A 15499-nucleotide genomic window follows, 5' to 3' on the forward strand; every position below is an offset into this window, starting at 1 on the left:
ACGTAAACACTTAAGAGTGCGCACCAGGTCAGATGAACATGCAAAAGCCATGAACTCTGACGGAAAGAATATTTTTTTTCAGAGGAAATTACAGACAAGTAAAATAAAGCGTTACCCAATGTAATTATCTCGTATCTGGAGACGTCGTTTGTGATCACGACTGAGTCTACCGTGTGCTCCGGGTTCACGTCGGCTCCTGTAAAACAGTGACAGTGAGCAAAGACTGAGTGCAGCTTCAGTAAAAACACTGGTGAGTTCATCAAAAACAACTAAACACACGGATGCTGTGAACTAACTCCGTGTTTTTCATATAGAAACTCTGTAAACGGTGAATGGACGAACAGTCTTCAGTCTGTCCGTCTGTAAATACGGAAGTGTCCGACAGGAGTTCACAGCCTGATGTGTCAACGCGTCCACCGATCACACGCTGTCGACCTTTGATCAGCAGTGCGTCCCCACGACGCTGTAGGCGGCGGAAGTGGACGGCTCCCTGTGGATGGTGCTGAACGGCGACAGCTCCAGCTCGGTGGTGTTGCATTCGTTGTCGACGTCGCCAGCGGCGGTGACGGGGGTGCGGGGCGCGCCACACTCGTCGCAGCAGCAGCAGCAACAGTCCAGGAAGGCTCTGGTGAACGGCTGGCACAGGCAGAAGAGCAGCACCGGCGTCACCGCGGACTTACAGAAGAGCAGCATCTGGCTGACCAGCTGCAGGATGTCCAGGGTTCTCCTGGGAACGCCGGCGGCCATGTACACGGTGACGATGTTGCAGATGTTCTCTGGAATGATGCAGAAGCCGTAGAGGATGGCCAGCGCCACCACGGCACAGTTCATCTGGCTCTCCAGCTGGATCTGCTTCTTGCTGCCGCGGACGCAGGCCCGCTCAGCGAGGCGGATCTTACGGGCGGTGAGCAGCGAGCTGCAGATGGTGAACAGTGTGGGCAGGCAGAAGTAGCAGCCAAAGTACCACCAGAGGCGAGCGCCGTCGTAGGTGAGTCCCAGGACGTAGAGTGTGTCCGGGAGGTCAGTGGAGATCCGGACCACGCAGCGCTCGCACGGCGTCACGTCGGGCGGGTCGCCGTCCTCTGTGACCAGCTGTCGGATCAGCAGCTCGGGCAGCGCCAGCAGCAGAGCGCCGACCCAGATGACGGCGAGCTTGGCGCTGGTGGACGCCCAGTTCTCGATCATTTCGTAGTACATCTGCACGTTGGTGGCGGCGCGGAAACGGTCGATGCACAGAGCGCACAGCGTGAAGGTCGTGACCCCGAGAGAAGACACCTGGGGAGAGAAAGAGGAGCGTCAGGTCACACTTCAAAGAGTCTCTGAAGCCAAAGCATGTGATCGCCCCCTGGTGGCTGGCTGCAGTATTGGTCATAAGTCCCGCCCCCTCCATGTCACAGAGGGGACACTGGCCGACTCGTGATTGGTCGGTCGGGTCGATGGACTCTGGCTTAAAATGTACAAGATGGCGGCATCTGTATCAGGGAGATATTGGCTCCACTCATGCATGCTATTATTATTTTTTCATAGGATGGCGAAGGCTCGACCTGCCCTTCTTTGCCTCTGATTGGTTTTTACTCGTTGCCGTTTGATTGGTTTGGGTTAGGGTGAGAATATCAGAATAAGCCAATCAGAGACGGAGTAGGCAGGACACGCCTTCGCCAGGTTCAGTCTATGCAACAGTAAATCAATTTAACTTAAACCTAAGACGCGTGAAGGGTTGAGAATAAAATCCATATTTTGAGAAATGAGTCAGTCGCTCTTTGTCTTTGTCTTGTTGGGATTGTTTTGGTTATTTGTAAAATAGAGAATATGACTGTTTGGTGGCTTTGTATGAAATTACGAATAAAGTGTTAAAAATTAAGTTAAATTTGAATTAAATGACCTTAAACTACTGGCAGACATGTTTGTTCTGCTGTATTTCGTCTTAGTCTGATATATCAGCTCTGAGGCTTACTGTGTGTGTGTGTGTGTGTGTGTGTGTGTGTGTGTGTATGTGTGTGTGTGTGTGTGTGTGCGTGAGTGTGTGTTGTCAGATTAATCCTCCTGCTGTTTCGTGTGATTACGCTCAGTTAAACAGAGCGGACGACTCGACTGATCTCAGCTCTTAACACTGTGGTTTTTCGCCTCATTTCACTTTTTTTTTATTCATTTTTACAAAAGTGAGAAAATCTAAAGACGATTTATTTGAATTTCTCTCTCTTTTTAAAAATCTTATGTTTGTTTAGGGACAAAATCTGTTGTTTTTTTAAATGTATTTTGGATTAAATTGCAGGAGAGTTGAAACCAAAGTAAAAATATATGAAAAACAAAAGCTGACAGTTGGTGACGTGGGTGACGATCGCTCTTCATGTGGGTCAAACAAAGAGCTGCAGCCGCTAAGAAGCTTAAACTCAAAGACGACCTTTTGTTTCCAGACTGAAAACATGTTCGACTGCTGCTGATGGTTAAGTGCAGTCTGAAAACACGTCAACATCAGCGGGGGGGGGTTTACAAACAACGCCAACGCAGACTACTTCCTGTTTCCTGCTCCGGCTCACTTAGATGGGGATTACGGATTTAATGTCGCGGCTCTTCTACACTTTCTAGATGTTATCGCACCAAATGGATCAAACCCTGAGAGCGGAGCGGGTCGTCCCACTGGGGCTGTGACGGGTTTACAGAAACACGTCTCTCACGTCACCGTGGAAGTCGATCGGTGCGTTTCCGTGCACAACAGGAACCTGAAAACGTTCTTACCCCGGTTAGGGGAATAATTGTCACGCCGCGGTGAGGTCTGTCCTGTCTTTGGGTTTTTGTTTTGTGAACTTCCTGTTTTATTTTGAAAAGTAACTCTCCTCTCATGCCAGGTCACTTGCCCTTCCTCTTGTGTCACCTGTCTGACGTCATTAGCCGTGTTTACTGCAGATTTGGTCGATGAAAAGATTCAAAAACAGTCGACAAGACGCACAAAAACTCCGAGGTCTACGGAAAGATCTGGAAACAAAGCCACGCATCGCCATGACGTCATCAATGCGTGTGACGTGTTACGGCGTGATGACGTATAGGCAGCAAGAAGCATTCTCCGAGGCCCAGGTAGTGTGAGTACAAACGGGCCTGGAGGGGGGGACAAGGACCCTAAAGCACGGGCCACGGGACGGAGGCACAGTGGGAGTGCGCCCTTAGTCAAATTGGCTTCAATGCCCGGGGCACTTCCTGAGGACTTGCTGCAGGTCCGTTCTGACGACATGGGAGCTGAAATAAAAGGTGTCCCATCGTGCACCTCATACCAACAAGTTAGTGTAGGTGAGCGGAGTGAGGGGCTGAAACACTGTTAACATCTTCCAGGACAACGTAGATTATTTCCAGGTCCTTTTAATCAAGTTCCCGGTGTTTCCATGACTCGATAAGGGGTCTCTAACTTTACAGGTTTACCACGACGTGTGAGAACCCTGAATCTGTTCCGCTGCAGTATCCAAATCCCACACACACACTTGTAAAAGGCAAAACGTGTCAAATTACTATTCTGAATTAACGGAGCTCTATTTATAATAATGGGGGATTGTCTCCATAGGCTCTCACATGCACTCACATGCAAGTGCAGCCGGACCATCCATCAAAACAAACAGCACGCATCGTTGCTCCACTGCATCTCTACGCACAAGGTTCAAACCGAGACAAAGAGACTCGGGACAAAAGTTGTGATGAACCAAAAAGTCTGAACTCCTCCAGCTCTAATCTGCGCCCTCCTCGTCCTGTTGTCTCCCCTAATCGCTCTGAGAGAGCCTTCATTAATCCTGATCTTCCCCCTAATTGGCTGCAGGAGGTCACGTCTCCAGCAGGTGTCGTCTTGTCGACGCCGATCAGATTAAAAGACGCTTCACATTTAAACCTCGACGGCAGCCTGGAGCCACTCTCTGCACTTTCAAATCTCCTGCTTTAGGGATTTTTAGTTAAAGAATAATTACTAACTGTCTTTTCAGACAGGCATACTAGCTTTAATAAGAAGGTTCCTGGTTTGAATCCCAGCTGGATCCCTTCTGTGTGGGGTTTGCGTGTTGTCCCTGTGTCTGCGTGGGTTTTCTCCGGGTTCTCCGGTTTCCTCCCACAGTCCAAAGACGTGCAGGTGTTCGGTTCATTGATGACTCTAAATCACCCGTAGGTGTGAATGGTTGTCTGTCTCTGTTCGTCTCTATGTGTCCTGTGATAGACTGGCGTCCTGTCCAGGGTGGACCCCGCCTCACGCCCGATGTCAGCTGGGATCGGCTCCAGCCCCCCGTGACCCCGACAGGGACAAGAGGATGAAGATGAATGGATGTTAAGACTGTAATGACCCTATAAGTTACTGCTTTAATGAATGTTTTTATTGTTTGATTCGATGTTGTAAAGCGACCCTGAGTGTTCAGAAAGGCGCCCATGAATAAAATAAATTATAATTATTATTAAAATGACTGTTTGCGTTGAAAGGAGCCAGTTGAGGTGGTTCAGGATCATCTGGTAAGGATGAACCCTGGGCGCCTCCCTAGGGAGGTGTTCCAGGCACGTCCAGCTGGGAGGAGGCCTCGGGGAAGACCCAGGACCAGGTGGAGAGATTAGATCTCCACACTGGCCTGGGAACGCCTCAGGATCCCCCAGTTAGAGCTGGTTAATGTGGCCCGGGAAAGGGAAGTTTGGGGTCCCCTGCTAAAGCTGCCGACCCCGCGACCCGACCCCGGATAAGAGGCTGAAGATGAGATGAGATTAAAATGATTGTTTTTGTCACTGGAGTCTGGCGGCTTTGACGAGAGCGGAGCTAACCGCTTCTGTTCCCCGTCACAAAGGTTCGTCTGATAAAGCTGCGAAAATATCCTCAAGATAAACTGAAGTAGTTTGAAACTGGCTGAGAAGAAACCCCTTCATAATGTGGAGTTCAGGGACAAAATCCCCTAAAATCTGTTTGACTTCAGCCAAAAGATAAAACGAGTGTTCAGCAGTTTGAGTGTAAAGCTCCCTCTTTGTGTTTCCCCGCTCAGCGTGTCTCTGCTGAGCTGTGCTGCAGGATTAACACGAGGAGGGAGTCTGTAAATACAGAACGCTGCAGAAGCTCCAGCCGCACTTTAGAAACCAGACACTTTATCATCTTTCACTCACACTGGAGTCACACCAGGCCGGTGCAAACAGGGGGAATACACTGTCTGCAGTGATCAACTTTTCCTTTTTCTGTTTTAAAGTCTGTCGGACAGGACGTGCACCTGGACTTCCCTCCTCTCTACATGAAGAACAAACGACCCCCTGCACTGACACATGCATGTTAATCTCATCTCATCTTCAGCCTCTTATCCGGGGTCGGGTCGTGGGGGCAGCAGCTTTAGCAGGGGACCCCAAACTTCCCTTTCCCGGGCCACATTAACCAGCTCTAACTGGGGGATCCTGAGGCGTTCCCAGGCCAGTGTGGAGATCTAATCTCTCCACCTGGTCCTGGGTCTTCCCCGAGGCCTCCTCCCAGCTGGACGTGCCTGGAACACCTCAGTAGGGAGGCGAAGTTTGGGGTCCCCTGCTAAAGCTGCTGCCCCCGAGACCCGACCCCGGATAAGCGGCTGAAGATGAGAGAGAGAGAGAGAGAGAGAGAGAGAGAGAGAGAGAGAGAGAGAGAGAATGAGAGAGAGAGAGAGATCCGTCATTAAAGTCCACCCTGGACCTGCAGAATCCTGAACCCTCCACCTCTTGTTGCTGCTTTGTTGTGTGTAGGGACTCTTCTCATGCTGCTGCAGAGGTTTGCTGTTATTTTCAGCAGCATTAGTGGTTAAAAAAGACCTTTGAATGCCTTCACTGTACTGCCCCGAGCTAATCACTGTTAGCGTCTCTCCGGACCTTCTCTATAGTTGGTTGATCAACGAAAGAAACTGTCTTCATGGTTTATTTGATGTGTTTTCACACTGAAAAAGACCATGGGGTCCATTTCCGCTGTACTTAGACATTAATGGTGTATTCTGGTGTCATTTTAACCATTTTTAGGCATTCTTGAGGAATAAACTCTTCTTTTGTGATGCATTAAATTTTGCTCCCAGTACAAAGAACAAACGGGTCGATGGTGAGTCGTTAGCCATTGGTGAGGAATCGTCTTCTCATCAACAGGCTATCGTGCAAAATACGAGGTTCTATTTAAGGCTGGAAATGGTGACGGGAGGTGGATTTCTACGGTTACGTTTCGTTACGTTTACAAAACAAAGACTGGAGATTTTGGGTCAGTCATTAAAGCGACTTGGTTCGGATCAGATTAAAGGTTGTGGTTTGCTTTAGTCCTACACAGACTTCAGTCCCCTGGGTGACAGTCCTGTGTTTTCCTGCATCACTTTTCGTACAGTATCATACGAACCGTGAATGAGAACAGACTGAAATGGTAAATGCACAAGCACATAGGTCATGGGCCACCCCGGCATAGGTCAGAGGCCCCCTAACTGTGCCCCCATCCCGCTCCAAAAGTCTGGAAACACCCCTGCTTCAGGTTACTTTCCTTCCATCCAACCTTGGATTTGATCAGCTTCACTCACACTGCTGAGTGTTTGTGCACAGGTGGACTGTGGGTGTTGTCCTCCACCGCTTACATTAGCAGGGGCGTGCACAACTCTTTGAAGGGCAGGGGCAAAAAGGAAAAGAAGGGCACATAAAGCCCATCCTTGCTGCTGAAGAGGGCACTCTAACACATGTGTTTAAACAGCTGGCCCTGTGCATGCCGGTCATTTCTTACTACTTAATTTGTGTACACAACACACACTCAGACAATCCCAGAACCTCCCCCCCCCCCCCCCCCACACACACACACACACACCTCCAGGTACGGGATGATCCTGCACGAGAACTCCCCCAGCAGCCAGTCCTTGGTGAGCTCGTGGAACAGCACGAGGGGCAGGCAGAAGAAGATGATGACGAAATCCCAGAGCGCGAGGTTGGCCAGCAGCGAGTTGGAGATGCTCCTCATGTAGTAGTTGTGACACACGATGCACATGACCGACACGTTCCCGAGGATCCCGACGCTGAAGATGACGGCGGCGGCGATCATGACCGCGTACGCTCCGTACGACTCCGCGGTGACCGGGTAGAACGGGTTCTTCACGTGCTTCCGTGTGGTCCGCGGGTGCACGGGGGCGAACGGCGTGGCGTCAGGGAAGTCCGGCGCAGAGTACTCCTCCTCATAGTCGGTGGTGTTGAGTCCGAAGGGGGGTTCGGCCTCCTCCTGCGCCATGGCGGCTCCGTCCTGCAGCGGCTCGCTCCGCTTCCTCCTGCCGGGGTCCGAGCTCCGTCTCTGCCGCCGGTGGAGCCCGTTCCCCCCGAGGATACACGCGTGTCCATGCGGGGTTTGTCGAAGCACTTCTCCCGGACTGCATCCTCCACTCCGCGGATCAACGGCCTCGTTTACATCCGTGCGTAAAGTTTCTCCGGGCACTCTTCGTGTTCGCGGCGCTTTCTTCTGCGCGTCGCTTTTACGCGCAGCGCGCCGGGGGACCCGTGTCCCCAGCGGGGCAGAGGAGGACGGCGGCTTTACAGTATCCAGCCACGAGGCCTGCGCACTCACCCCGCGCGCGCCCTCATAGTCTTCCCCGATGACTGAACGCCATCTCCGGCTCTGCGCATTCCGGTCCGCGGGGGTGGGCTCCTCATGAGGACTGAGAGCCGTCTTTGTTTTCCCCCAGTGGAGCTGAGTCGCGACGGCCTCGCTGCACAGCCACACACACAAAAGCCTGGAGAACGGAAGCAGCATGGTGTGGTTCTGTCTAAGCAGTCAAATCAAACTCTAATGATCGATTCATCGCCTTTTTTCTGATATTCGGTCGAAAAAAGCGCAGATCTTTGACTTTAAACTCCCACAAACAAAAGAAAAACATCAGTTCTCCTTCATCCCTGCGCGTAACCAGCTTCCACACTTCTTCGGTGGTGCGTGAGAGGTGCACCTGTCGGGTTTGGGCGCGTCCCGGAGCGGCTCCAGTTTGGAGGCATCACCAAAACCAGAGCGGAAGAACTTCACTTCAAGTGCATTAAAAAAAAAAATGAACCGACCATTCAGATCCTCCGCAGCTGGAGGTGGAGGTGGAGGAGCTGCGGTTCACGGGTGGATCCCGCCCGGAGCAGGTTCCGAAACCGTCCCGATGAAGCTTCAGCGCGCACAGCCGCTCCGGAGCAAGTTAATGCGGCCGGGGGAGACGCCGAGCTCCGTCTGAGGCAGAGAGGAGGAGGAGGAGGAGGAGGAGGAGGAGGAAGGCGGGTGGGAGTGGGAGAGGAGGGGGGCGTCATCATCTGCCCAACAGCCTCTGATCCGATAATAAACTGTTGAGTTAACACACTGAACCGTCACCTGCGTGGGGTTTTCACGCGTGAATGGCACATTTTAAAAACGCATTTATGTTTTGATTTAACAAACTTTTAAAAGGTTAAAAAATGTAAAGAAGTTTTGGCCATTTTGATGAAGTCACACTTAAGCCCTCTACTCAGTGTATTTATTAAAATAAGCCAGAAAAATTCCCACTTATTTAGTAAAAAACATTCATTTCTTCTAAAGATTTGCAGTTTTGTAGCGCACGTATATATTGTACGCATGCATTTATGTATGTATTTGTTCCTCCCATGAAAATGCCTGTTCATTACATTGAACACACGATGATAAATAACATTTACACACATGTGCTGCTCCAAATCCTCCACCCTCTGTTCCAGGAGCTCCATCCTTTGGTCTTTTTGTTTGATGGTGGCCATCAGAGACTCTTTAATGTCTGCCGTCTTACTTTGGATATATAACAAGAGAGGAGATGTCACAGTAGCTTGTCCTTTTGTCACTCAATAGTCAACAGTGGGGGAGACCCAGGACCAGGTGGAGAGATTAGATCTCCACACTGGCCTGGGAACGCCTCAGGATCCCCCAGTTAGAGCTGGTTAATGTGGCCCGGGAAAGGGAAGTTTGGGGTCCCCTGCTGGAGTTGCTGCCCCCGAGACCTGACCCTGGATAAGAGGCTGAAGATGAGATGAATGAAGTTATTTATCTATATATGCATGTATTTATTTTTGCATTTATCTGTTTTTTTAATTTGGAAATGCAGTTTGTGGAAAATAATTTCACGGTAGCCAATCCACTTTATTATGACAGAACTGTCCGACAGTCAAATGCTACCGAGCCAGTAAATGGTAGAGCGAGTTGGCCAGTGTTTGCCCAGAGATTAGATCTCCACACTGGCCTGGGAACGCCTCAGGATCCCCCAGTTAGAGCTGGTTAATGTGGCCCGGGAAAGGGAAGTTTGGGGTCCCCTGCTAAAGCTGCTGCCCCCGAGACCCGACCCCGGATAAGAGGCTGAAGATGAGATGAGATTAAAATGATTGTTTTTGTCACTGGAGTCTGGCGGCTTTGACGAGGCTTCGGACGAGGCTTCTGTTCCCCGTCACAAAGGTTCGTCTGATAAAGCTGCGAAAATATCCTCAATATAAACTGAAGTAGTTTGAAACTGGCTGAGAAGAAACCCCTTCATAATGTGGAGTTCAGGGACAAACCCCCTAAAATCTGTTTGACTTCAGCCTCAAAGATAAAACGAGTCTTCAGCAGTTTGAGTGTAAAGCTCATTGAACACACGATGATAAATTACATTCACACACATGTGCTGCTCCAAATCCTCCACCCTCTGTTCCAGGAGCTCCATCCTTTGGTCTTTTTGTTTGGTCGCAGCCTTCAGCTCCCGGATCTGCCCCGTGAGGCCTGCAGGTGCTTTCTGCTGCTTCATCACTTCACTGATGTCTTTGGACATAAAGTCCAGAGACTCTTTAACATCTGACGTTTCCCGTCTTACTTTGGATCTATAACAAGAGGAGAGATGTGACTGTAGCTGGTCCTCTTGTCAGTCAACAGTCGACAGTATCCATGAAAACACTTGTGGATAAACAAAGCTCAAACTTCCATACCTTGATTCATGTTGGATGTAACCATAGAGTCGTGATTTTTGATCATCAGGCCTTTAGGCAGAGAAATGCAGTGGCAGCCATCTTGAACGATCTTCATATTATATTTATTATATTAACACAAATATAAATGCATGTTACACAACAACTACACACAAATACACACGGGCTACACGCATTAGTGGAGTAAGTTATGATGTTATATGATGGTGTTTGGAGTGTCTTAATATAACTGACGTAAAAACACACGGTTATTAAATAATGCTGCAGAAAAGTGTCCCAGCATGCACCTGCAGTTTGGGGCAAAGTTGAAGAAATAAAGAAATAAAGAAAAGCAGAAATGCTCACAGTTGACTGTGTGAGTGAATACTTACAGGTCTGTTGCGCCCCCTGGCTCAGAGTCCCGGGATTACAGCGACACTCTGCTGCTGCTGCTCTGATGATCTGCAACATGTGAAACTGAGACCTGGATTATTCATTTACTAAAAATAAATGTATTTATGCTGCTGATTACAAGATCATAAAACCCACTGTTAGATTAGTTTAATTTCTTATTTATGTATACAAAAGTGATCTCAGGACACTTTACAGAGTAGGTAAAGACCACACTCTATGACTTATTTATGATTTACAGAGACCCAACAATTCCCCGTAGAGTACGGTGGAGACGAAAACCTTCACTATAACAGACAGGAACGTCAGACAGACCCAGCTCTGTGGAGGACGCACATCTGTCTGCACCGGAGAGAGGAAGAGAAGGAGAGAGAGAGAGAGAAAGACCGACAGATGGACAGAGACAGACTCAGAGAGACAGTCCCAGAGATCCAAGCAACGACGAAACTAACAGTAACTATGTAAGTTTTATAATATCACCTCACAGAAAGGGGGTTCCAGGTTCGAATCCGGGCTGGGGCCCTTCTGTGTGGAGTTTGCATGTTGTCCCCGTGTCTGCGTGGGTTTTCTCCGGGTTCTCCGGTTTCCTCCCACAGTCCAAAGACGTGCAGGTGTTCGGTTCATTGATGACTCTAAATCACCCGTAGGTGTGAATGGTTGTCTGTCTCTGTTCGTCTCTATGTGTCCTGTGATAGACTGGCGTCCTGTCCAGGGTGGACCCCGCCTCACGCCCGATGTCAGCTGGGATCAGCTCCAGCCAACCCCCCCGCGACCCCGACAGGGACGAGAGGTTGAAGATGAATGAATGAATATGATAATATCTATAGTAATGTGAATGTGACTTATTAATACAGCAGAATAGTAGACACAAGCACAGCTAAGGTGATAGATTATAACAGCAGCAGGAAGCGTCATGCAGGACCACGGCAGCAGGCACCACCACCATCAGACCTGCGAGACAACAAAGCACAAACAACTCTGGGGAAGAAGTTGAATTAGTAACATGCATTGATGAGACATGAATGATACAAACAGAGAGGAGAGAAGATCAGAGGATCAGGGACAGGATGATCCCCCGGCAGACGAGGCCGACGGCAGCATCATGAAGGAACAAAGGAACAAAATCAGCTTTAAGTACGACGCCGACATGTTCTGAAAATGTTTGTAGTTGTGGTTCCTGCTACAGATAATGAATACAAAGCATAAGGATATATGAATAAGCACGTTAAGAGAAGGTGTAGACACAACAGATCCACGTGTGTCTGTGCTGAAGTGTTTTAAGCGCGTCATGCTGTCACTCGAGCAGCAGATGGCGCCGTAACACCACAAAGAAGCATCTCATCTCATCTCATCTTCAGCCTCTTATCGGGGTCAGGTCGCGGGGGCAGCAGCTTTAGCAGGGGACCCCAAACTTCCCTTTCCCGGGCCACATTAACCAGCTCTAACTGGGGGATCCTGAGGCGTTCCCAGGCCAGTGTGGAGATCTAATCTCTCCACCTGGTCCTGGGTCTTCCCCGAGGCCTCCTCCCAGCTGGACGTGCCTGGAACACCTCCCTAGGGAGGCGCCCAGGGTTCATCCTTACTAGATGATCCTGAACCACCTCAACTGGCTCCTTTCAACACAAAGGAGCAGCGGCTCTACTCCGAGTTCCTCACGGATGCTGAACTTCTCCCCCTCTCTCTAAGGGAGACTCCAGCCCCCCTCCTGAGGAAACCCATTTCACACGCTTGTACCCGCAACCACAAAGAAGCAGTCCCTCTTGTCTCGGTCCAAAAGGCAGAGTTTAGTAGAAAAAAGTACTTTATTAACAGGCAGTTTTAAACAGTTTATGTACATTTGTTTCGTTTTACAGAATAAAAACAAATAAAAACCACAAAACTATGTGATGTATAAAATGACCCAAACAAAAACAGGTCGAACTGTGCTTGGTTTGTTCCTGCAGGACTCCGGTTCCCCCCTCCGTGACCTCTGACCTGCAGGTGCTTCAGGCCCGGTTGGCGTTGGACAGCATGGGCGGGGGCTTGGTGACGGTGCTGTGGCAGATCTGATAGCATGTCTGACCCACGCTGTCGTCCGCGGCTCGGTATGCTGTCAGACACAAATCCATCCACGGACGCTCGCCTGAGGAAACAAACAACACCTGAGACACGTGACTCTACAGGTGAAATATCCAACTAACCACCCTTTTCATCGACCAAATCTGCAGTAAACACTCCACCTCCGCATCACACCAACGTGAACCTTTCACCGCCATTGTTTGAAATGTCCGCGCATGGTCCCTCCTTCTTTTTTCTACGTCCCAACAGGCGCACAGGAAATGACCTCAGAACCGCCGTAGGCCTCGTGCTCGTACACGTGCGCACGCTCGTGCTCGTACATGTGCAAACGTGCTTTACTAAAGCCCACCTCTCCCAAACGGGCCGTGGACGGCAAGCGTGCCGCCCCTAGACGCGGTACGGTTGCATCACACTGGTCAAAGGAACCAGACTTTAGCCATGAAACGTGTTTGGGCACGGTACGGAGGCACAGTGGGAGTGCGCCCTTATCTTATGTTAACTTTTGGTGAATTTAGGATAGAAGAGGATGGAACAAATGACTACATTCAATTATTTTATTATCACTGATTTATTTAAAGTGTAAGTCCGACGAAAATGGACCTCATGGTGTTTTTCCGCATGATCATAATCAACTAAACCATGGAGACACTGATTAGCTCGGGGCAGCACGGTGAAGGCATTCAAAGGTCTTTTTTAACCACTAATGCTGCTGAAAATAACAGCTAACCTCTGCAGCAGCATGAGAAGAGTCCCTACACACAAAACAAAGCACCAACATTGAGTTAGTGAAGCCAGAGGTTATTAAAAGAGTCTGGGCCTGAGCAGCAGGTCCGTGTTGACAGGTCGTCCGCACAAGTCAATTATCAAAGTCAATCCCAAAGGAAGGAGCCCGTTGATGATTTGTTCCATTAGAACATTTAAACTTTGTGGTCTGTGTCTGACAGACGTACCGGTGCTGCCCTCTGCTGGACACAGGGCGTCCATTGTTTGGCGAACGCTGTCCTGAGCCTCCTGATTGGCCGCCACGTCCTCCGCCGCCACGCCGAAGAACGTCTCCTGATGACAGACGCAGAAAAAGCAAAACATCTGAATCACTCGGGAACATTAAAAAACACTTTCTACAAACTGTCTCGGGCCGTTTCGTCGTGGGTATTTATTTATTTTTGCTTTGTTTTTTTTTACTTTAAGATGTTTGTTTGAGTTTTCAGTTCATGACCCTCAACACTGTTTATGGAGGACCTTTTTCTTAAAATATTACAACTTTTTGATCAAAATCTTATGAGTTTTTGTCACAATCTTCCCACTTTTTCCACAAAATATTAGAAGAATAATTCCTTTATTTATCCCACAACAAACAAACACACACACACACACACACACACACACACACACACACACACACACACACACACACACACACACACACACACACACACACACACACACACACACACACACACACACACACACACACACACACACACACACACACACACACACACACACACACAGGCCCGAAACACACACATGCACAAACAGGACCTATATACATGCAATTAAGGAGAGATGTTAGAGCGAGGGGGCTGCCAGTGGCCAGTGACCAGCGCCCCGAGCAGTTGGGGGTTCGGTGCCTTGCTCAACAGCACCTCGGCAGTGCCCAGGAGATGAACTGGCACCTCTCCAGCCACCAGTCCACGCTCCATTCATGGTCCACACAGGGACTTGAAACGTTTCCAGCCGAGTCACCTATGGACTGAGCTACTGCCGCCCCAGCTTCTTTTCTTAAAATGTTACGAGTTTTTTGTCACAATCCTCCAAAATTTAGTTTTCAAAACATACTTTATTTGGACTTTTATTGCCCTTTTCCAATGACACATTGTTTAAATATTGTTTTATATTGAAATAGGAGGACCTCTCTCTTTTTCTTAAAATGTTACAACTGTTTTATCACAATCATCCGACTTTTTTCCCCTAAATATTACAGCTGTTTGTCTTAAAATATTACGACTTTTTTTCACTAAATTTTACAGCTTCTTGCCTTAAAATATATTACAACTGTTGTATTACAATCATCCGACTTTTTTCCCCCTAAATATTACGACTGTTTTTCTTAAAAAATACGACTTTTTGGTCAAAAACTCATAAGATTTTGACCAAAAAGTTGTATTTTTCCCACTTTTTTCACAAAATATTACAGCTTCTTTTCTTAAAATGTTACGAGTTACTGACTTCAATTGCCCTTTTCCAATAACACATTGTTTAAATATTGTTTTATGTTGAAATATTCAGTCTCATCTTTACGGTCAGACCCAGTTTATGACCCTCAACACCGTTTAAGGTCGATGAATGTTTGTTCTGATCTGAGACGCGCACGGTTGTTGATGTGGACCCACCTTTGCTGCCACCTGTCGGCTTCATCGTAAACTGCCATTACAGTAATGACACAAACTTCCTGATGCGTCATGTGTTGGTAAAAGTTAGCCGTTATAATCTCTTTGTGATCTAATCTCTGATCCAGAGTCAGCAGTTTTGTGGTAAATGTGATGTGTAACTCACGGCGTCCCTCCACAGGAAGGCGTCCAGCGTGTCGGTGGCGTCCTGCAGCTGGAGCTTCATCAGCAGGACGAACTGCAGCAGCTGCACGCCGAGAGCTGCGGACAGGAAGAGACGTTTAAAAGGGTGTGTGATTTATTTCAGGAGGAAAGAACCTGAAGCAAGAACAAAGGAGGTTTTTTACAAAACTGCTGAATCAGGAGGAGCGAGAGAAACAACACTGTGTAAAGGAGCGAGCGGCTCAGGGGGTTTGACGACAACACGACGGGGCGTCACAGCACGAACACGTGAAACCGCCAAAAACCAGCGCGTTTACGATCTCTGTGGGCTGACACAAACTCTGTGACCTCTGAGGTCGTGACTCTGGGGAAACTTGGACACTTCATCGATAAAAGGACCCGTTTTCTGCACAAGAGAAGGAACTTTTAGGACTCGATAATGTGACGGACACACGTGTGAAATGGAAACAACATCAAAATTCAAGCATTTTCAAGGATTTCAGGCACAGAGGTCGTCTGCAAGAGTTCAATTCTGTGCTTCCTGAAGCGGCGTCATTCACACCCACACTCTGATGAAGAAACACACATTTTTGAGTGGATGTTGG

The 15499-nt window shown here is 48.7% G+C and overlaps 1 protein-coding gene across 2 annotated transcripts in view; it reads right to left on the reverse strand.

The window, feature by feature from the left end:
• Nucleotides 1-183: 183 nt before the first annotated feature.
• Nucleotides 184-15499, reverse strand: part of pot1 (protection of telomeres 1 homolog) — a 93560-nt gene continuing 78244 nt past the window's right edge. The window contains exons 18-20 of one of the 2 annotated variants that reach the window (XM_083916127.1): nucleotides 14899-14993; nucleotides 13293-13398; nucleotides 12089-12406 (exon numbers count right to left, since the gene is read on the reverse strand). In XM_083916127.1, coding sequence (XP_083772253.1) covers nucleotides 12270-12406; nucleotides 13293-13398; nucleotides 14899-14993 — 338 coding nt within the window. In that variant the 3' untranslated portion in view covers nucleotides 12089-12269. Of the gene's footprint in view, nucleotides 1276-12088; nucleotides 12407-13292; nucleotides 13399-14898; nucleotides 14994-15499 lie in introns of those variants that run through there. The other variant, XM_083916128.1, reaches the window with a different exon arrangement.

The sequence above is a fragment of the Echiichthys vipera genome, assembly GCF_963691815.1.
Source record: "Echiichthys vipera genome assembly, chromosome: 7".
NCBI lineage: Eukaryota > Metazoa > Chordata > Actinopteri > Perciformes > Trachinidae > Echiichthys > Echiichthys vipera.